This window comes from Alosa alosa, chromosome 22 (assembly GCF_017589495.1).
Source record: "Alosa alosa isolate M-15738 ecotype Scorff River chromosome 22, AALO_Geno_1.1, whole genome shotgun sequence".
In the NCBI taxonomy this organism is placed as follows: Eukaryota; Metazoa; Chordata; class Actinopteri; order Clupeiformes; family Clupeidae; genus Alosa; species Alosa alosa.
In genome coordinates, this window is record NC_063210.1 from 3,734,672 (window position 1) to 3,756,396 (window position 21,725).

General features: G+C 47.1%; 1 protein-coding gene across 2 annotated transcripts in view; it reads left to right on the forward strand.

Annotated features, from left to right (window-relative positions):
• The window catches only part of dnah3 (dynein axonemal heavy chain 3), a 28,132-nt gene that overhangs the window by 4,602 nt on the left and 1,805 nt on the right, over positions 1-21,725 (forward strand). For both annotated transcript variants that reach the window (XM_048232604.1, XM_048232605.1), the window contains exons 12-57: positions 47-152; positions 282-460; positions 710-894; positions 1,441-1,564; positions 2,751-2,904; positions 3,002-3,146; positions 3,922-4,133; positions 4,542-4,633; positions 4,807-4,921; positions 5,625-5,741; positions 6,111-6,290; positions 6,507-6,643; positions 6,818-7,019; positions 7,589-7,681; positions 7,853-7,963; positions 8,115-8,229; positions 8,692-8,890; positions 9,108-9,216; positions 9,391-9,504; positions 9,826-10,002; positions 10,153-10,244; positions 10,369-10,588; positions 10,973-11,107; positions 11,254-11,365; positions 11,596-11,837; positions 11,969-12,069; positions 12,404-12,509; positions 12,647-12,776; positions 12,924-13,160; positions 13,293-13,396; positions 13,518-13,812; positions 13,954-14,133; positions 14,225-14,348; positions 14,465-14,621; positions 14,727-14,870; positions 15,007-15,673; positions 15,784-15,949; positions 16,171-16,387; positions 16,518-16,700; positions 16,835-17,033; positions 17,165-19,306; positions 19,515-19,740; positions 20,046-20,290; positions 20,613-20,729; positions 21,031-21,188; positions 21,365-21,532. In XM_048232604.1, coding sequence (XP_048088561.1) covers positions 47-152; positions 282-460; positions 710-894; positions 1,441-1,564; positions 2,751-2,904; positions 3,002-3,146; positions 3,922-4,133; positions 4,542-4,633; positions 4,807-4,921; positions 5,625-5,741; positions 6,111-6,290; positions 6,507-6,643; positions 6,818-7,019; positions 7,589-7,681; positions 7,853-7,963; positions 8,115-8,229; positions 8,692-8,890; positions 9,108-9,216; positions 9,391-9,504; positions 9,826-10,002; positions 10,153-10,244; positions 10,369-10,588; positions 10,973-11,107; positions 11,254-11,365; positions 11,596-11,837; positions 11,969-12,069; positions 12,404-12,509; positions 12,647-12,776; positions 12,924-13,160; positions 13,293-13,396; positions 13,518-13,812; positions 13,954-14,133; positions 14,225-14,348; positions 14,465-14,621; positions 14,727-14,870; positions 15,007-15,673; positions 15,784-15,949; positions 16,171-16,387; positions 16,518-16,700; positions 16,835-17,033; positions 17,165-19,306; positions 19,515-19,740; positions 20,046-20,290; positions 20,613-20,729; positions 21,031-21,188; positions 21,365-21,532 — 9,733 coding nt within the window. The remainder of the gene's footprint in view (positions 1-46; positions 153-281; positions 461-709; positions 895-1,440; positions 1,565-2,750; positions 2,905-3,001; positions 3,147-3,921; positions 4,134-4,541; positions 4,634-4,806; positions 4,922-5,624; positions 5,742-6,110; positions 6,291-6,506; positions 6,644-6,817; positions 7,020-7,588; positions 7,682-7,852; positions 7,964-8,114; positions 8,230-8,691; positions 8,891-9,107; positions 9,217-9,390; positions 9,505-9,825; positions 10,003-10,152; positions 10,245-10,368; positions 10,589-10,972; positions 11,108-11,253; positions 11,366-11,595; positions 11,838-11,968; positions 12,070-12,403; positions 12,510-12,646; positions 12,777-12,923; positions 13,161-13,292; positions 13,397-13,517; positions 13,813-13,953; positions 14,134-14,224; positions 14,349-14,464; positions 14,622-14,726; positions 14,871-15,006; positions 15,674-15,783; positions 15,950-16,170; positions 16,388-16,517; positions 16,701-16,834; positions 17,034-17,164; positions 19,307-19,514; positions 19,741-20,045; positions 20,291-20,612; positions 20,730-21,030; positions 21,189-21,364; positions 21,533-21,725) is intronic.

The window sequence follows — 21,725 nt, forward strand, 5'->3', positions numbered from 1 at the left end:
TATTATAAGCGTACTATAAGTACTTACTAATGCTAATAACTTACAGGTATTTGGATGTGTATAAGAAGTACAACAGTTTGCTGGATAATACTGCCAAACAGGACATCTTGGCTTTCCTGAAGGAGAAACATTCACTGGAGGGGTTCACAAAGGTAGGCACTGATGCAAACTAATGCTCAACATAAACACGTTCTTCACTTAGATGAAGAAGAAAGCAGCAATGTGCTTGCTGTGCTTAGTGTGGGCTGAATACTAATGCATGTCCTCTTCTGTGAGAGCAGAAGATCAGCTCCATCCAGCACGTGTGGGAGGAAATCGCCTCGCTGCGCGTCACCGTCACCCTGTCTCTGTTCTGCCTGGACGTGGTCAACCTGAACGAAGATCTGTGTGATCGTGCCCAGCGCCTCAAGGACCGGCTCATCACACACACACTGGACGAGAACCGCGCTCTCAACAAGAGGTGAGACAACTCCTCTCAATGAGAACACACCATCGTTCAGGAACTAGACAGGATCACATTCACTAATATATCTTAGGGACTCCTGAAATAAGGATAGCCAGAGAAGTATAGAGAAGGATAGCCAGACTGCTAATACTCAAACACTACACTTACCAAGTGCCATTGCACTAAAGATCTGGGTCATGATAGCTCTGCCATTGCTAGAGAGTGGAGACTTGACCCCAAGTTGTGCGCTCTGTTTGTGTGCAGCATCTGCCACCGGTTCGATGAGATCGTGGAGACCATCACCAGCGTCCCCAACACCACGAAGGAGCTGGTGGAGCTCAACCAGTTCTTCAAGCGCGCCAGTGAGGTCACTGTGCACACGCTACAGGCCGAGATCGACGAGGCCTCCAACCGTCTCGCTTTCCTTCTGGACTTTGCCACACTGCCCGGTATTACAGTCTGTTTGTGTGTGTCTGTAAAACAAGACTGGTACTTTACTACAAAGTTAAGCAAAGCCGCATCACAGAATAGAATAGAATAGATCTTTATTGTCATTGTCACAGGTACAACACAATGTAAAATGCTCTCCAGTCAGTGCATCATTCATAGAGTCTAAAAAGTAATATAAATCAATTTAAAAAATAATAAATAATTTAAGTGCTAGTGTTACCTAAACAATAAATAGAAACATATAACATCATTAGCAGCATACATAAACACACAGTCATACACACCCAGTCATAGTCATACACACCCAGTCATAGCATAAAAAAATATGAACACAGTCACTGCATAAAAACAGTATGAACATTAATCTGCAGGCATGCATATCATACATGTCATTGCATTGATCCATTTAACATCTGAATCCATATTGCACATTATGTTTTTGCAGCATTGAGGGTGGTTAAATATATTGTATTTCTGTCTCCTTTCCCATCTTTCTGATCTGTATTTCTCTCTTCCTGTCTTTGTTCTTTTTCTGTATTTCTCAGCGGAGGATTTGAAGTTGAACAGCAGTGTGTTCCACTGGCCCGAGCAGATCCAGTGTGTGTTTGAGCTCAGCAAGGGCCGCATGGCCTCCAGGAGGGAGCAAGCAGAGGAGCACCTGCAGAAGAGGTACACACACACACATACACACACACACGCACGCACACACACACACACACACACACACACGCACCCACGCACGCACGCACGCACGCACGCGCACGCACACACACACACACACATGCACACACGCACACACATTGAAATTATGTATGTATTATTGTACTAAATAGTGCATCATTTTACAAAATTGTGAGCCATTATTTACTAAAATGTGCACATAATATACTACATTCTATGCACAATCTAGTAAAATGAGATCATAATTGAGTAAAATGAGTGCACAATTTTCAAATGAACACAAATGATACACCTACCTTCATTCTCAAATAACATATATTTAAAAAAAATCTTGCCTACCTTATAGCCTATTAGCCTACTCATTTTCTATCTGGTGCAAAACAAGAATCATTTCGATGCAAAAACACTTGATAAAGAAATAACTGTTTGTAGCCTATTATTATCAAACCAAATAACTCTGAAAACTGAACTGGCGGATATGCTGTCATAAAAAAAAATATATTGAACATCACAAGCAGCTCCAGAAGCTCTGAATTTGGTAAAGCTTTATTTTATTTCTGGATTTTTTCTGTCTCTGCAGCAAGTAGGCTAGCCTATTTGTTTATCTTGCACAGATGCAGTATAAAACTCATGACAAGACATGTGATCTCACGGTACGCTATCAGCGTAATATACGTGACTCACAGTGGCTCAAACGAAAAGTGCATTCTCTGTTGGGATAGTGATGACAGACAAACTGAGAGCGATAAATGACAGCAGCAAAGTTTCCCTTTATTTCATACAAATCGTGTATTTTTCGTTCATAGTCTAACTTATAATACTGATCTGTCATAGATTTGCACGAGTTGATTCTCAACAATACGGAATAGAATGCGTTCCGTATCAGTTCAATACGTAACACATCTTTTTCCTTGCAAATACGGGACAATTCCGTATTTTACGGAACAGTTGGCAACCCTACGCACACACCATGACACATGTTCACACACACACACACACACGCACACACATTCAGGTATGCACGCACACACCATGACACATATTCACGCACACACACACACACGCACACACACACACACACACACACAAACACACACACACACCATGACACTCAGACACAGTCACACTCACACACACTTATACAGACACCTTTGGGTTGTGTTGTGTATGCCAGGGTGCAGGACTTTGACCAGATGCTGCAGAGCATGTGTAAGGAGGTGGACAACTTCAAGAAGAAGGACATGATGGGCTACGAGGAGATGAAGAGCAACGTGGAGAAACTCAACGAGCTCCAGTCAGCACTCAACTCAGCCATCACTGAGCTTGAGGTACACACACACACACATACACACACACACACATACATATGTTATACAGTGAGATATACACTATATAATGATATGTAATATGGGTGCATGTGTGTAGGACATTAATACAGAAGAGGAACTGCTGGAAAAAGAGCAGAGTCAGTTCCCTCAGCTGCAAGCGGTCATGAGCGCCAAGCAGCCATTTGACCAGCTCTGGACCACCGCACTCAACTTCCAGAACAACTCAGATGTGTGGATGAAGGGTAAGGCACACTTACATACTCACATACACACACACACACACAAACACACAGAGCCACACAAGTGTAATGGTCAAGGTTATTCATATCATATGGGCTCTATGCTTATATATCATAATAATTTGGGCTAGGGGTAGTTGCAGTGTCGCTGCTGGCCATTTCGGTGCCCTAAGCGGAATTGCTTTGTGGTGCCACACACATTCTACAAAGACAAAGTAGTAGACTAGTCTTTATATTCTTGTCTGTGTTCCAAATCACATTGATTGCAGCCTATGTTAAAGTGCCCTCTCACCAATCTGAGTTTAAAATTGGTCAGTAGCGGGAACCGGATAACCTCGCCAACTCCCTTTAAACGTTTCTCATATTAAAAAGAAGATACACAATGGCTAGCCAGCTGGAATCTGCCACTCTCTCTCCTGCGTGCGTAAGATACGTTCCTGATTAAGTGGAGTCAGATCTGCTAGATCTGCTACGCAGTGGAGATAGAGAGGACCCAAAAAGTAGCATCCCTGCATGTAACATGGCGTTGCATTTTGACATTGTAAACGTTCTGGAGGAAGAGTGAAACACAGTCGGTGGCCCCCTCTGTCCTTTGGTGTGTGATGCGCATGATGGAAGCGGTGGCACTGGGTAGTTGTATGTAATGTATTTGTATGTGTAAGGCTTGTCTTTGTATTGTTGTATTTTTTCAATATTGTTCTTATTTTGAGATTGGTGTATGTTGTGTATGTACTGACCCACATTTTGATATGTCTGTGTTGATGTGTGTGTCCACTAGGCTCGTTCCAGCACCTGAACGCTGAGCAGATCACTGAGGAGCTGGGCAGCATGTGGCGCCTCATGTACAAACTGACCAAGAGCTTCTCGGAGCTGCCGGCGCCACGCCGCGTGGCGGACAGCTTCAGGATCAAGATGGACAAGTTCAAGATGCACCTGCCCCTCCTCACCACCATCTGCAACCCGGGCATGAAGGACCGGCACTGGGTCAAGGCGAGTGACCCCCACAAACGAGTTCAAGAATAGATTTAGTTGAAGGATAACAATACTGAACTGCTGAAAATGAGATAACTCTAAGACAAACGCAGAAAATACATCAATCGATACACTCTCTTTCTCTCACTCCTTTTTTCTCTCTCTTTCCCTCCCTCTTACTTCATTTTTCTCACTGTGAAAAAGCATCTTAAATGGATTCTAGTGCATTCATTGTGTACACTAGCGCTAAGCTAAACAACCTCTGCCCAGACCACCTTTGTTCCAGCTGTCATAATGACACACACTGGACGGAGGCCAGCCGGCCGCCGTCGTAACTTTTGGCGTCTCGCATTCCAGCACCGGTGTTCTTAGGGGAGCTAATCTGAGGGCCTGTGTGTGTGTGTGTGTGTGTGTGTGTGTTTGCAGATCAGTGACATTGTGGGCTTTGATGTGAAACCAGAGGCAGACACATCGCTGCTCAACATGGTGGAGCTCGGACTGTCTAAGTTCTCTGACAAGTAAGAGTGACCATTAAATGAATGAACATACGTACATATATACATACATACATATTCATATACATGGAGAAGTAACTTGATGAGCATGCACCTGCATCTTCCAATAACTGTCTTTGATTTTGCACTGTGTGTGTGTGTGTGTGTGTGTGTGTGTGTGTGTGTGTGTGTGTTAGGCTGGAAGAGATTGGATCAGCTGCCAGTAAAGAGTACTCATTAGAGAAAGCCATGGAAAAGATGAAGAAGGAATGGGCCGACTTACGATTCTCATTCACCGAATACAGAGACACGGTAATGCACAGCACAGCACACACACACACACACACACACACACACACACACACACACACACACACACACACACATCAGAGTAAAATACTGTAAAGGACCCAGTCAAACTTAAACGAGCACACATACACAAACACTTAAATAAGATGCAACACAGGCAACACACACACACACACACACACACACACACACACACACACACACACACACACATACACAAAGGCACACATACACTAAAGCAAACATATACAAACACAGAGACATACTGTACAGGCGCATGGAAACATGCTTTGTTCCAAAATCTGGCAGGCGTGAGTTGTGCATTATTGAGTGCACTGTAACGGGAGCTGCAGCGTAATATCGCACACTATCATGTTCCTGCACAGATCAGCTTCCATCATAAACGCCACCATCAATCTGACACGCTTACACTGCCAGTTGATGAGGCTGATTGCTGATAGTTGATGGTTACCATTAACACACATACACACACACACACACACACACACACACACACACACACACACACACACAGGAAAGGAAGCCACTGAGACTGCAAATTCATATCATCTTTAACTATTACTTGTATAAACACTCGCCTGAGATTTGTTATTATATGTGTTTGTGTGTGTGTGTGTGTGTGTGCGTGTGTGTGTGTGTGTGTGTGTGTGTGTGTGTGTGTTTGTTTCTGTGCGTGCACACATAGGGCACGAGTATTGTGTGTGCGGTCGATGATATCCAGGTGCTGCTTGATGATCACATCATAAAGACTCAGACCATGCGTGGATCTCCTTTCATCAAGCCTATTGAGGCAGACTGCAAGGTAACACCAGCACAGGCTGCAGTCCAACACTGACTGATGCACCAGTGTAGCAATCTCCTGCACTACGCACTGCTGTCCCTGTGCACCTGAAACAGAAGAAATGGACACAGCAGCTCTTAAACAATATTCATGATGTCCATGAAACATTACTTCACATATTGTAGCACTCTAACACAAGTAGAAGTGGCAATATATTGCCTAAATCTTTAAACGCAGTACAGCAAATGACATGTAAGAAATTGATAACTCGCATGACTTTCATGTAAGAAGACGGCACTGTTATTGCAGTATGACCAAATGAGTTTTTTTGTCCATCTGTGTCCATCTGTGTCCATCTGTTTAATCTCATGCTCTGTGTCTGTGTCTCAGCAATGGGAGGAGAAGCTGTTGTCCATGCAGGACATCATGGACGCCATGCTGAGCTGCCAGGCCACCTGGCTCTACCTGGAGCCCATCTTCAGCTCCGAGGACATCATTGCCCAGATGCCCGAGGAGGGACGCAAGTTTGGCATCGTGGACAGTTACTGGAAGGACATCATTGCTGAAGCGGTGTGTGTTTGTGAGAGATACAGAGAGAAAGAGAGAGAGGAGAGAGAGAGAGAGAGTGTGTGTGTGTGCGTGTGCATGTGTGTGTGTGTGTGTGTGTGCGTGTGTGTGTGTGTGTGTGTTTGTGACTTTTTTTTACAGTGGTTCTTCTGGTGAGTTGTTTTCAGTAATTCTGTGCATATATGGTTAAAATTGTGTGTGTCTGTAACCTCACTCTAGGTCAAGGATACACGCGTGTTAGTGGCCACTGGTCAGCCCAACATGCTGGCTCGCCTGCAGGAGTCTAATCTCTTTCTGGAGGACATCCAGAAAGGCCTGAACACCTACCTAGAGCAGAAGAGACTCTTCTTCCCCAGGTAACACAGAACTGACATTGGACATTCACAAAGATGGCAAAAACTACATAAACATGGAAAACTAACAGCTACCAGTAGATAATTAAGATATGAATGATTAAACATTTGACTAGATACTATCCATTTTATTGCTGTCTCCAATTATCCCTTGTCTCCCCTTTTCTCTTGCAACAGATTCTTCTTCTTATCTAATGACGAGCTGCTGGAGATTCTCTCTGAGACTAAAGACCCACTGAGAGTGCAGCCTCACCTTAAGAAGTGCTTTGAGGGCATTGCCAAACTTGACTTCACCCCTGATATGGAGATAGTTGGCATGATCAGCTCAGAGAAGGAGACTGTGCCTTTCAGTGAGAAAATCTACCCAGCCCAAGCCAAGGTAGTCCATCCCTCTCTCTTGCTGCCCCCCATCACTAGTACACCACATTTGGTGAAATGGATATTCGATGGGGTCTACAGATAAACAGTAAACTACACCTTTGACTTAATAAACATTACATTTAGAATATCTTGATTTTTTTACTAAAAATCTCCATTTCTCGAGGTACTGACTCGGTATAAAAAACAAAACAAAAACAATTGGTTTTACCTAGCTCGAATTGCTGCAGCCAACAGTAGAGCTTCCAGGCAGCTACAGCGCTACACTCTGGGGGCATGTTCAGGAGCCCTCATGTTCAGGCCCCCAGAGTATAGAGCTGTAGCTATCTGTCTGCAGCAACTTGAGCTAGGTAAAAACAATTGTTTTGGGGGGGTTTTCCGTACAGACTCTGTGACCTCAAGAAACGGAGTTCTCTTTTAATAGCACTGCTCCCAGTTGGTTAATCTTAGTGTTTCGTGGTAATGGGGGATGCTGTTTGAAAGGTAATTTTCTGCAGTTTTCCATGTTAATAGATATTGTAATTGTGTAATTAATTGTAATTGAGGTGTATCCATATGTATTGGTTGTAGGGGATGGTGGAAAAGTGGCTGCACCAGGTTGAGAACATGATGTTGAGGAGTGTTAGAGATGTCATAAGCAAAGGAGTGGAACAGTACCCTCAGGTAAGTACACACACAGTCACCACTTACACTCACACACTCACACACACACACACACACACACACACACACACACACACACACACACACACACAGTATTGTGCAAAATTGTGTTTGAGTTTACCTCTCTCTCTGCCATAATCCATCCTGCCCTTGGCTTGTGTATGTGCGCAGGTCCCAAGGAAACGTTGGGTGTTGCAGTGGCCAGGCCAGGTGGTCATTTGTGCATCCTCCATTTACTGGACCAGCGAAGTATCTGAAGCTATCCAGAACAACACACTATCAGTGAGAACCTGTACACACAAACACATACAACTGACGAATGAAATGCACCTGGCTTACCAAAGTGGTAGAGCTTTACTTCTACTATCTGACTGGACATCACAATATATCTGTACTCTGTATGGGATGAAGTGTGTTGGTGTGACCCTCCCAGGCCTATGTGGACAAGAGTAATGCCCAGATCGGTGAGATTGTGGAGCTGGTGAGAGGAAAGCTGTCAGGTGGAGCCAGGCTGACTCTGGGTGCTCTGACTGTCATTGATGTCCATGGTAACTACTCACCTACTATAGTTAACATTGTTTTTAAAAAGAGGCATTGAAGTTATGTATGCTCTTTATGGTGTAGCACTGTACAGTGGATTTAACATGTTGCCATCAACCTTAGAATTGGGGAAGTAGTAGAAGTGTCCAGGTGTGATATACGAATGTGTGACCTGTGGTGTGTGGTTGTGTGTGTGTGGTTGTGTGTGTGGTTGTGTGTGGTTGTGTGTGTGATATATGAATGTGTGACGTGTGGTGTGTGGTTGTGTGGTGTGTGGTTGTGTGTGTGATGTGTGGTTGTGTGATGTGTGGTTGTGTGTGGTTGTGTGTGTGGTGTGTGGTTGTGTGTGTGTGGTTGTGTGTGTGACGTGTGGTGTGTGGTTGTGTGTGGTTGTGTGTGTGATGTGTGGTTGTGTGACGTGTGGTGTGTGGTTGTGTGTGGTTGTGTGTGTGGTGTGTGGTTGTGTGTAGCTCGTGACGTGGTGTCTAAGCTGGCGGAGGACCGCGTCTCCTGCCTCAACGACTTCCAGTGGATCTCCCAGCTGCGCTATTACTGGGAGGAGGGAGACGTGCGTCTGAGGATGATCACCACCTGCGTCATCTACGGCTACGAGTACCTGGGCAACTCAGCACGCCTGGTCATCACGCCGCTCACTGACCGATGCTACAGGTAGGACACACACACACACACACACACACACACACACACACACACAGACACACACACACACACACACACACACACACACACACACACACACACACACACACACACAGACACAGACACACACAGACATAATTAATTCAAGCACTGAACAACAGTTTTGCAGTTTGACTGCAAACCTCGGTAGCATAGAACATGGTGAGTGCTGTCTGGTCTGTTGCAGAACTCTGATGGGAGCTCTAAAGCTGAATCTGGGAGGAGCCCCGGAGGGTCCAGCTGGAACAGGCAAAACAGAGACCACCAAAGATCTGGCCAAAGCCCTCGCCAAACAGGTGCATCCATCACACCTTTTGGGCATCCATCAAAAGCATGATATCAGTAGCATTACAACATGATTGCATAATTCCCGATTCCACCAATTTGAGCTGTGATCTATGAGTTACTCCAAATAAGTCCAAATAAGGTCATATTGTCCTCCCCTTCTCTCTGTCTGCCTCTCTCTGCAGTGTGTGGTGTTTAACTGCTCAGATGGCCTGGACTACAAGGCCATGAGTAAGTTCTTTAAGGGGCTGGCGCAGTCTGGAGCCTGGGCCTGCTTTGATGAGTTTAACCGTATCGAGGTGAGGAGGGCAGCCAGCCACACTGTTAAAACAAACGTGTTGTCCCTATCTGGACACAGAGATGTGTTAAAAAACAATGCAGGTTGTGTTGTTTTCAACGCAAGTTGTGTTATTTCAACACATATTGTGTAACACAAAAAAAGGAAACAACACAAACTGTGTTGTCCCTATCTGGACACAAAGAAGTGTTAAAAGCAACGAAACACATTTATTTTAAGAGTGCATAGTTGATAGTTTCTAAATTGTGATTGGTCGTCTTTGTGACTGTCTGAGTGTTTTTTTTGTCTGTATGTGCACATGTCCTGTGTGGTGGTGACTCAGGTGGAGGTGCTTTCAGTGGTGGCTCAGCAGGTGCTGTGCATCCAGCAGGCCATAGCTCGGAACCTGAAGCGCTTCCTGTTTGAGGGCACGGAGCTGTCGCTCAACCCGACCTGCTGCGTCTTCATCACCATGAACCCCGGCTATGCCGGCCGCGCAGAGCTCCCTGACAACCTCAAGGTGACCTCACCAGCACCCCCAACTAGTTCACCACACCACTGTGAGAAGTATGTATGCTGATCTGTTCTGTTCTGTGTGTGTGTGTGTGTGTGTGTGTGTGTGTGTGTGTGTGTGTGTGTGTGTGTGTGTGTGTGTGTGTATGTGTTTCAGGTTCTGTTCCGGACAGTAGCTATGATGGTCCCTGACTACGGACTGATTGGAGAGATCTCCCTGTACTCCGTGGGTTTCATTCAGTCCAGAAGGTACTAAGCTCTTCTTCATTGATTGAACTACTGGACATAAAAAACATTTCCCAGTGTTAACACAGCATCACTTGGTAAGAGGAAAATGTCCATCAATGACTCATTAACTTGGTTTCCATGGTAGCCTGGCTCAGAAGATTGTGGCGACCTACCGGCTGTGTTCAGAGCAGCTCTCCTCTCAGAGTCACTATGACTACGGGATGCGCGCGGTGAAATCGGTCCTGACTGCCGCGGGGAACCTCAAACTTAAGTACCCGGAGGTGGATGAGAGCGTGCTGCTGCTCAGAGCACTCATGGATGTCAACATGGCCAAGTTCCTCGCCCAGGATGTACCCCTCTTCCAGGTGTGTGTGTGTGTGTGTGTGTGTGTGTGTGTGTGTGTGTGTGTGTGTGTGAGAGAGAGCTTTTGTGTAAGTGAGAGGCAGACATGTTTGGATGCATTTGGTATATGATTGTCTGTGTGAGAGGGTGTTGTATGCATCTTGTACCATCGGGCGGTGGTAGTGTAGTGGTTAAGGAGCTGGGCTAGCGTGCAGTAGCCTAAAAGTTGTCGGTTCAATTCCCTGATTCCACCGTTGTGCCCTTGAGCAAGGCACTTAACCCCAAGTTGCTCCGGGGACAATGTGATTCCTTGTAATATAGCTGACATATGTAAGTCACTTTGGTCAATAAGTGTCTGCTAAATGTAATGTAATGTAATGCATCTGTGCTGCTGGGCCTCTCCTCAGGGTATCATCTCAGATCTGTTTCCTGGAGTGGTTCTGCCCAAGCCTGACTACGAGTTGCTACTGAAGGCTCTGGAGAACAACATAGCCAAACTCAGTCTGCAACCTGTGCCCTGGTTCATTGGCAAAATTATACAGGTACCACAATGTGCAGCCAAAGCTCCCAACACAACTATGAGCAGATGAATGCCTCTGCACAGTCAAAACCATCTCCGGATTGTGTACATTCTGAACGTGCATGATGCTGTGTGTATTTACATTTCGATGTGCTTGTGCCTCGGTAGGTGTATGAGATGATGTTGGTGAGGCATGGCTTCATGATTGTGGGGGAGCCATTGGGAGGGAAGACATCAGCGTATAAAGTCCTGGCAGGAGCTCTGGGGGACTTAGCTGAAGGTAGGCAATCACCCACAACCATATTCATGATATGTTGGCTTGTGTACAGTGGACAATGTGGGAATGAGTCATTGATATGCCATCTGTTTATTTACATGTAGAGGGTCAACATAAAAAAGGATTTAATGCTTTAATGATCTCTGTTAATGTTGAAGTTTCTTTTATATGCACTCAAAGTTACTTTTGAAATTAATTTAAAAAATGTGTGTGCGTGTGATTCTTATCTTTAGCAAATCAGATGGAGGAGTGTGCCGTGGACTACCGCATCATCAATCCCAAAGCCATCACCATGGGCCAGCTGTACGGCTGCTTCGACCCGGTGAGCCACGAGTGGTCCGATGGTGTGCTGGCCACCTCCTTCCGTGAGCAGGCCCAGTCTATCTCTGATGACCGGCAGTGGATCCTGTTTGACGGGCCCATCGATGCTGTCTGGATTGAGAACATGAACACTGTGCTGGATGACAATAAGAAAGTGAGTCAACACTGAAGCCTCAATTGAAAGTGCCACCCACCTAATTGACAAAGCCAAGTCTGTGTGTAGGTCTCCTTAAGAACTACTTTACAAGTGAATTAGTCTGTATTAATTATTTTAATTTTTTCTAGCTGTGTCTGATGAGTGGTGAGATCATTCAAATGAGCTCAAAGATGAGTTTGATCTTTGAAACAGCTGATTTGGAGCAGGCTTCTCCAGCTACTGTGAGCAGGTATCATACCATCCTGATTCCCACACACTAATAACAAACATACTAACATATTCACTTATATGCACACTTACAAAGAAGCTACAAAGGGAAAGGGAATTAAGAACCAGTTTAAAGCAAGAATGTCTTGCTATAGTATCTGTGCAGGACCATTTAAAATGTGTGTGTGTGTGTGTGTGTGTGTGTGTGTGTGTGTGTGTGTGTGTGTGTGTGTGTGTGTGTGTGTGTGTGTGTGTGTGTGTCGCGTCGCGTCGTGCGTCGCGTCGCGTGCGTCGTCGCGTCGCGTCGCGTCGCGTCGCGTCTTGCGCGCTTGGCAGCGCCAGCAGCGTGTGTGTAGGTGTGGTATGATTTACATGGAGCCCCATCAGCTTGGCTGGACTCCCCTGAGAGACTCCTACATGGACACACTCCCCAAGAGTCTCAGTGAGGAGCACATGGAACTGGTGAGAGTTACACTCCGACACACACACACACACACACACACACACACACACACGCTTATATGGAACACTCCAGTACACACAACTATGAGAAGACCTTGGTAAAACATGTCACTAACAGGACTCTGTTGTTTTAAAAGGTGAAAGACCTGTTTGATTGGCTTCTTCAGCCAAGTCTGGACTTCATTACCCATGACTGCCGTTTCCTGGTGCAGACGTCCCCCATTCACCTTGCCTACAGTCTTATGCGGCTGTACACCTGCCTAATGGGTGAGTGATACAGGGTCATTCAAGCTAACAGAAACAAACACTCTATCACACACACTCTATCACACACACACTATCCACAATACTATATATTCTAATGCTCATACGTGTGTATGTGTGTGTGTGTGTGTGCTTTTTTTCTTATGAAAGATGAGATTGCGGTTTCTGGTGAGGATGGGAAGGAGCCTATGTCCAGCCAACAGATGACCATGTGGCTGCAGGGCCTCTTCTTATTCGCTCTCGTTTGGACTGTGGGCGGAACCATCAATGGTGACAGCAGGAAGAAGTTTGATGGATTTTTCCGGAACCTGATCTCTGGCACTGACCCCGATCACCCACGGCCCAAGAGCGTCAAACTCACAAAGGCCAACATCTTCCCTGAGAGAGGTCTGCCATAAAGACATGTAACATATCGCACAACAACAGCACACAACTACCCCTGTGTGACATGACATGTACAATATGTCTGTCTCTGAAACTGAAATCTCTGCTGTGTGTTTGTATTCTTTGTTGGCGTAGGCACAGTGTATGACTACTACTTCCACAAACAAGGGCCAGGACAGTGGAACACATGGACAGACTCAATTACGAAGGAAGAGAGCACCATCGCTCCCAACGCTAATGTATGACACACATGCAAGTCTGCCCAATGTCAAACCACTAAACAACAGAGCACCTGTGAGTAAACACACACAATATTTCCTCTCACACTGTGTTGCAACATTTGGTTGAAATCCTCTGCAGGTGTCAGACCTGATCATCCCCACTATGGAAACGGCACGTCAGCTCTTTTTTCTGCGCACCTACGTGGCACATGAGGTGGCCACCCTGTTTGTGGGGCCCACGGGCACGGGCAAGTCCATCATCACCGCCAACTTCCTGATGAGCCTGCCCAAGGAGAACTACACGCCCAACTGCATCAACTTCTCTGCTCGGACCTCAGCCAATCAGACACAAGATATCGTCATGTCCAAGCTGGACCGTAGGCGCAAGGGCGTGTTTGGTCCACCTATGGGAAAGAAGTGTGTCATTTACGTAGGTAAGGAGAGGAACGAGTGGAACTGTGTGTATAGGTGCAGGTGTGTGTCTCTCTGTGTGTTTGTATACGTGTATGTGTTTTAAAAACCAATTAGTACTGGAGAGACCCATCTCCAGTGACCTTTGACCTCTTGGCTCCCAGATGACCTGAACATGCCAGCAAAGGAGATCTATGGGGCACAGCCTCCTATTGAGATTCTGAGGCAGCTCATTGATCACGCCCACTGGTACGACAGGAAGGACACATCCCGGCAGGACATCGTTGACGTGCTGCTTATCACGGCCATGGGGCCCCCTGGTGGTGGAAGAAATGACATCACAGGTGCAGTAAAGACCTTAGCACAGGCTTCTTGCTGACTTCCTGTGCATCTTTTTGACATGCCCTCCTCTTGTGCTTTTGGTGTCTATTTCAGGTCGTTTCACGCGCCACCTCAATGTGGTCTCCATTGACTCATTTGACGATGAGACACTCAGCAAGATCTTCACATCGATCACTGACTGGCACTTTGCCAAAGGGTTCGATGCTGCCTTCTCCAGGTCAGTTCAGAATGCTTTCTGCCCAACACCACCACCAGTGAGTTTCCTCAGGCAACAAAGGCCCTGCAACTTAATGATGAGGGACTGAGTATGTCTGTGAATGTTAACTGTTGCAGACTGGGTAAGATCATGGTCCAGGCCACAATGGCAGTGTATAAAGATGCTATAGATGCCTTCCTGCCAACTCCCTCGAAGTCCCATTACATCTTCAACCTGCGAGACTTCAGCCGAGTCATCAAAGGAGTGCTGCTCGCTCCAGCCACACACTTGAAGGCAAGCACACACATCCCACACACACAACTCATGTCTGTGTGTTGATAAACACTGTATATGTTGTGTAGTAAGGTAGATTTATCACCATCAGATGTTTACACACAGGAGGGTGATAAGATGATCCGTCTCTGGATCCATGAAATATACCGGGTATTCTATGACCGTCTCATTGACAATGAAGACAGAAAAACCTTCTTCAACATTGTGAAGGAGAGAACCTCAGACTACTTCAAACAAAGCATGGACAAGGTGAGACACTGGCTTCATAGAACACTTCAGTGACTTCCTGTCTCCTTCCTTCCGCAATTCCTTTCATCCCTCTTTCTACATTCATCCCTCCTCTCTGCTCATCAACTCTCTCTCTCTCTCTCTCTTATCTCCACAGCTCATGGGTCATCTGACACTGTCTGGCAAAGTGGAGGACGACGACGTCCGCAGCCTGTTCTTCGGCGACTACACCAAGCCCGACTCGGACACGCGCTCCTACGACGAGATCACCGACCTGAAGGCACTGACGGCCATCATGGAACACTACCTGGACGAGTTCAACAACGTGAGCAAGGCGCCCATGTCGCTGGTCATGTTCAAGTTCGCCATCGAGCACATCTCGCGCATCTGCCGCGTCCTCAAGCAGGACAGCGGGCACCTACTGCTGGTGGGCATCGGTGGCTCGGGCCGGCAGAGCGCCACCAAGCTGGGCACCTTCATCAACGACTACGAGCTCTTCCAGATCGAGCTGACGCGCACCTACAGTATGGCGGACTGGCGCGACGACGTCAAGCGTGTGATGCTGAAGGCGGGCATGGAGGGCAAGAGGACGGTGTTCCTGTTCAGTGACGGGCAGGTGAAGGACGAGGCGATGGTGGAGGACATGAACATGCTGCTGAACACGGGTGACGTGCCCAACATCTTCGCTGCAGACGAACGCGCCGACATCATTGATAAGATGCAGGGCGTGGCGCGTCTGGAGGGCAAGAAGATCGATGCCACGCCCCTCTCAATGTACAACTACTTTATCGACCGCGTCAAAGCCCACTTGCACATCGTCCTGGGTACAGGCTGCATCTGAACACCTGATGACCTTCTGTATCTCCAGGAAGAACATTCATTCTAATCCAAATGCTAATCTTCACCATGTTGTTTATATTTACCTGTGTTGCAGCGATGAGTCCCATTGGTGATGCCTTCCGTAACCGGTTGCGGATGTTCCCGTCACTGATCAACTGCTGCACGATAGACTGGTTCCAGGCCTGGCCTGCAGATGCTCTGGAGATGGTCGCCCACACATTCCTAAAAGATGTGGAACTGGAGGACAACATCAGAACAGCGTGAGTCTCCATTGTAAACTACTTCAACAACAGTCAATCAACAGTGCAAACACACATACAGACATCCCTATAAATTCCTATGTTTTGTGAAGACTTTTTTTGTTCACATTAATAGGATACTGCATGTGCTACAACATTTTATTTTTTATTTTGCTACATCCTTTCTCAAGCACAACCTTAAATATGTTTCCATTTCTTCTCTCTCTCATGTTCTCTGTCAGTGTGGTTGACATGTGTAAGACGTTCCAGGAGAGCGTGCGTCAGCTGGGTCAGAGGTTCTTCTCTCAGCTGCGCCGGCACAACTATGTGACGCCCACCTCCTACCTGGAGCTCATCCTCACATTCAAGACCCTGCTGGGCTCACGCAGGGACCAGGTGAACACCTTCAGGAACCGATACCTGGTCGGCCTGGAGAAGTTGGACTTCGCCTCCTCTCAGGTGAGACACACACACACACACACACACACATGCTTTACAGGAAAATCGATATAGTAAAGATCCTAGTGATCATATTGGCTTGACTAAAACCTGTACCTGTAGTTAATCAAAAGTCCACTTTGTTTTCCAGGTGGCAGTGATGCAAGAAGAGCTGACTGCATTGCAGCCCGAGCTGATAAAGACATCGGCAGAGACAGACGCCATGATGAAGAAGATCGAGAAGGAGACAGTGGAGGTGGATGCCAAGAAAGAACTGGTGGCCGCCGACGAAAAAGTAGCTAATGAGGCAGCAGCGGCAGCCAAGGCCATTAAAGTATGTGTATCACTCCGAACAGGAACTTACCCTCATGCAAACAGCAAAACAGTTACTGATGGATGGTTTCTCTATCTAAATGTATGTGTGTGTGTGTGTGTGTGTGTGTGTGTGTGTGTGTGTGTGTGTGTTAGGATGAGTGTGAGGGGGATCTGGCTGAAGCCATGCCTGCTCTGGAGGCTGCCCTCTCAGCTCTGGACACTCTGAAGCCTGCAGACATCACTGTGGTCAAGTCCATGACCAATCCACCCGCTGCCGTCAAACTGGTCATGGAGTCAATCTGTGTCATGAAGGGCATCAAGCCTGAGAGGAAGCCTGATCCCGGTGGCTCAGGTCAGGGTTCAGAGCTTATTATTAGAGTATTAATTTGGCCAGTTGAGATATTTATATGATGAAAAGGTAATTATATAATCAATCACATGTTGGTATTATATGCAGCATCCTGTGTGTGTCGTGGTCTACAGGTAAAATGATTGAGGACTACTGGGGCAACTCCAAGAAGCTCTTGAGTGACCTCCATTTCCTGGACAGCCTCAAGGCCTTTGACAAAGACAATATTCCCCCAGCCAACATCAAACGGATTCGCGAGAAGTTCATCGACCACCCAGACTTCCAGCCGGCTCTCATCAAGAATGTGTCATCCGCATGCGAAGGGCTCTGCAAATGGGTGCGTGCCATGGAGGTGTACGAGCGTGTGGCCAAGGTGGTGGCGCCCAAGAAAGAGCGTCTCCAGGCGGCCGAGTCAGAGCTAGCCGTCCAGATGGCCACACTAGAGGTGAAGCGGGGCGAGCTGAAGGAAGTGGAGGACCGTCTGCAGGCTCTCAACGACACCTTCGAGGAGATGAACCAGAAGAAGAAGGACCTGGAGGACAACATTGAACTGTGTTCCCAGAAGCTCATCAGAGCGGAGAAGCTGATTGGTGGACTAGGCGGGGAGAAGGACCGCTGGACGGAGGCTGCCCACAACCTGGGCTTCAAGTACACCAACCTCACTGGGGACGTCCTCCTGTCCTCGGGCACAGTGTCCTACTTGGGCGCGTTCACGGTGGACTACCGCGTTGAGTGCCAACATGCCTGGCATCGGCTGTGCCAACAGAAGAAAGTGCCCTGCTCTGACGACTTCACCCTCAGCAACACTCTCGGAAACCAAGTGTTGATTCGACAGTGGCAGATTGCAGGGCTACCTGTGGACGCATTCTCAACTGACAATGGTATCATTGTGACTAACTCAAGGCGATGGCCACTGATGATTGACCCACAAGGCCAGGCCAACAAGTGGGTAAAGAACATGGAGAAGGCCAATAAGTTAGCTGTCATCAAAATCTCAGACCCAACTTATGTCAGAACCTTGGAAAATTCCATCCAGTTTGGCACACCGGTTCTGATGGAGAACATTGGGGAGGAGCTGGATGCTGTTCTGGAGCCAGTCCTCCTGAAACAGACGTTCCGGCAACAGGGTGTTGAGTACATGAAGATTGGCGAGAACATTGTGGAGTATTCCAGAGACTTCCGCTTCTACATGACCACGGGGCTCAGGAACCCTCACTACCTTCCCGAGGTAGCCGTGAAGGTGTGCCTGATCAACTTCATGATCACGCCCCTGGGGCTGGAGGACCAGCTGCTGGGCATCGTGGCGGCCATGGAGAAGCCTGAGCTGGAGGAGAAGAAGAACCAGCTGATCCTGGAGGGCGCCGCCAACAACAAGCAGCTCAAGGAGATTGAGGACAAGATCCTGGAGGTGCTCTCCTCGTCGCAGGGGAACATCCTGGAGGATGAGACCGCCATCAAGGTGCTGTCCTCCTCCAAGATCTTGTCTGAGGAGATCTCAGAGAAGCAGAAGGTAGCGAACATCACCGAGCAGGAGATCGACGACACCCGCATGGGCTATCGGCCAGTGGCCGAGCACTCGTCCATCCTGTTCTTCTGCGTGTCAGACTTGGCCAACATTGAGCCCATGTACCAGAACTCGCTCACCTGGTTCATCAACTTGTACCTGAACTCCATCGGCCAGAGTGTCCGCAGCGACGACCTGAACATACGCATCGACAACATCATCGCTCACTTCACCATCAGCATCTACAACAACGTGTGCCGCTCGCTCTTCGAGAAGGACAAGCTGCTCTTCTCGCTGCTGCTGACCGTGGGCATCATGAACGGCCAGGGGCAGATTGACGACCAAGTCTGGCGCTTTTTGCTCACAGGGGGCATCGCCCTGGAGAACCCGCACCCCAACCCGGGCCCCGAGTGGCTCTCCGACAAGTCCTGGTCGGAGATTGTGCGCGCCACCGAGCTCTGCAACCTGAAGGGCTTGTATGAGCATGTGCAGGATAACGTGGAGAAGTGGAGGCAACTCTACGACTCCAGCCGACCCCACGGGGAGCAGCTGCCGGACAACTGGCGCGTGCTGGAGGGCATGGACCGCCTGGTGGTGCTACGCTGCTTCAGGCCTGATAAGCTGGTGCCTGCTATCCAGGAGTTCATTGTGGTGAACATGGGCCGGCCATATATTGAGCCCCCCACTTTTGACCTCAGTGGCAGCTATGATGACTCAAACTGCTGCTCCCCCCTCATTTTCATTCTATCACCAGGGTCTGATCCTACTGCTGGTAAGACCCATGTATGCTCATATACATACAAACATGCTGACAACAATGTATGGGCTGTCACATATTGTTATAATTTAATCTCATTCAAGAAAGTCTCTTGTATTATGCTGATATCGTACTGTTCAAGGCCTCAGGGGTTTCAGGAGTTTGTGTCTGGGACTGTGGTCATGCAAAGCAACTACAACACACCTGTTTGTTTCTTTTCCAGGTTTACTGAAATTTGCAGAGGACCTGGGGATGGGAGGCAGTAGGACCCAGACGATCTCCCTGGGGCAGGGCCAGGGCCCCATAGCGCAGCTTATGATCGAGAAGGCCCTGAAGGACGGGGGCTGGGTGGTGCTGCAGAACTGCCATCTGGCCACTAGCTGGATGCCCACCCTGGAGAAGATTTGTGAGGAGGTCATCGTCCCTGACAACACACACCCCAGTTTCAGGTGAATACACAGGAATATACGACATACACTAAATAAAAGATGTAAAAAAAAACACCACCAGACAGACTCAAAACAGTCTTGATGATTAAGAAAAACCTGACATGCATCACATATATAAATAAGTATATTATAGAAAGGATATAGTATAAGTATATTATTATATTAAGTATAAGTATATTATACAATGAGTATTCATTGTGCACACACTGTGTGTTCAGAAATCCATCCAATTCCGATGGTTTTGAAATACATCTCTCACACAATCTGTTGAGACACTGAATCTGAATATTTCCTGAATCCCTCAGGTTATGGCTGACCAGCTACCCCTCTGACAAGTTCCCTGTGAGCATCCTGCAGAACGGGGTGAAGATGACCAATGAGCCGCCCAAAGGCCTGCGCGCCAACGTCCTGCGCGCTTACCTCAGCGACCCCATCTCTGACCCCAACTTCTTCCTCAGCTCCAGCAAGCAGGAGATCTGGCAGAAGCTGCTCTTCGGAATCTGCTTCTTCCACGCGCTGGTGCAGGAGAGACGAACCTACGGGCCACTGGGTCAGAATAGGCATACTTCTCCATGACTGTGTGATGCTTGATTTACATATTACATATGTATTACATATTTGCTTATGGGCAACAGACCTCAAGGACAGGGCTATGCAGTATCAGTGTTGTTAGATTTAATTTTCCAAAATCTTGTAAATAAACTATTAACAGGTTTAATAGAACTACCAATGTTTTATCAGGAAATTCCCCCATAATCTCACATGTACACACACTTGACGTTACATCTGATAGTGTGAAGACAGTGAAGATTGGACTATGATGTTGTTTAGTTGAAAAATGAACCCATCCTTCTGTTGTGTGTATGTATTAGGCTGGAATATACCATATGAGTTTAATGAGTCAGACCTGAGGATCACTATGCGACAGATCCACATGTTCCTGGAGGAGTATGAGGAGGTTCCACTAGAGGCTCTCACCTACTTAACTGGTTAGACACGCACGCACACACACACACACACACACACACACACACACACACACACACACACACACACACACACACACACACACACACACACACACACTTAAAAGTTGAATGAGGGCTGGGCTTTCCTCTTCATCTCTTCATGAATGAAAATATAACAAATTAAAACATCAAGACAATATGGCTTCCCAAAATGCCATTAAATTCACTGTAATTATTAGTTTTATATATGAAACTTAAAATTTAGAATCATAACTGTATGTGGTGCACATATTTAAGATTGGACGTATGGTTTTCTCACCAGGGGAGTGTAACTATGGAGGCAGGGTGACTGATGACAAGGACAGGAGACTGCTGCTCTCCCTGCTGTCCATCTTCTTCAACACAGAGATACTGGAGCACGACTGCTATAAGTTGTGTGAGGGAGACCTCTACTATGTCCCCGTTCACGGTCCCTATGAGGTACTGTACGCACACTGTCATTCCCGCAATCACTTGCACAGTTATTGTGCAAACACACTTCACTATTCTACACTATTTCCTTACTGATCTAGGAGTTGCATCACAAAGTAGTTTGGATCTTAAAAAGGTAAATGTTACCTGTGAATTTCAGTCATTAAATCTCAATCTTTCCTCAGAGCTACGTCGAGTACATCCGAAATCTGCCAATCAATGCTGAACCTGGTGTGTTTGGCCTGCATAGCAATGCCGATATCACCAAGGACAACCAGGAGACTAATCAGCTCCTAGATGGAGTTCTGTTGACCCTACCCAGGCAGACAGGAGGAGGGGCCAAGTCACCACAGGTGAGGATGTGGGTTTGACCTCAGTCTGACTGATGTGGGTTTGACACCACCAGCTAAATTCTTGAATGATTTGAATGTTTTTGTGTTTATACTGTATGTTTACGTGTTTGCTGATGCATTGTTGACAGAAATGTAACTGGTTGCAAATTTTAAAGGAGAATTCTGGAGATTTTTCACATAGATCTCTGTTTCT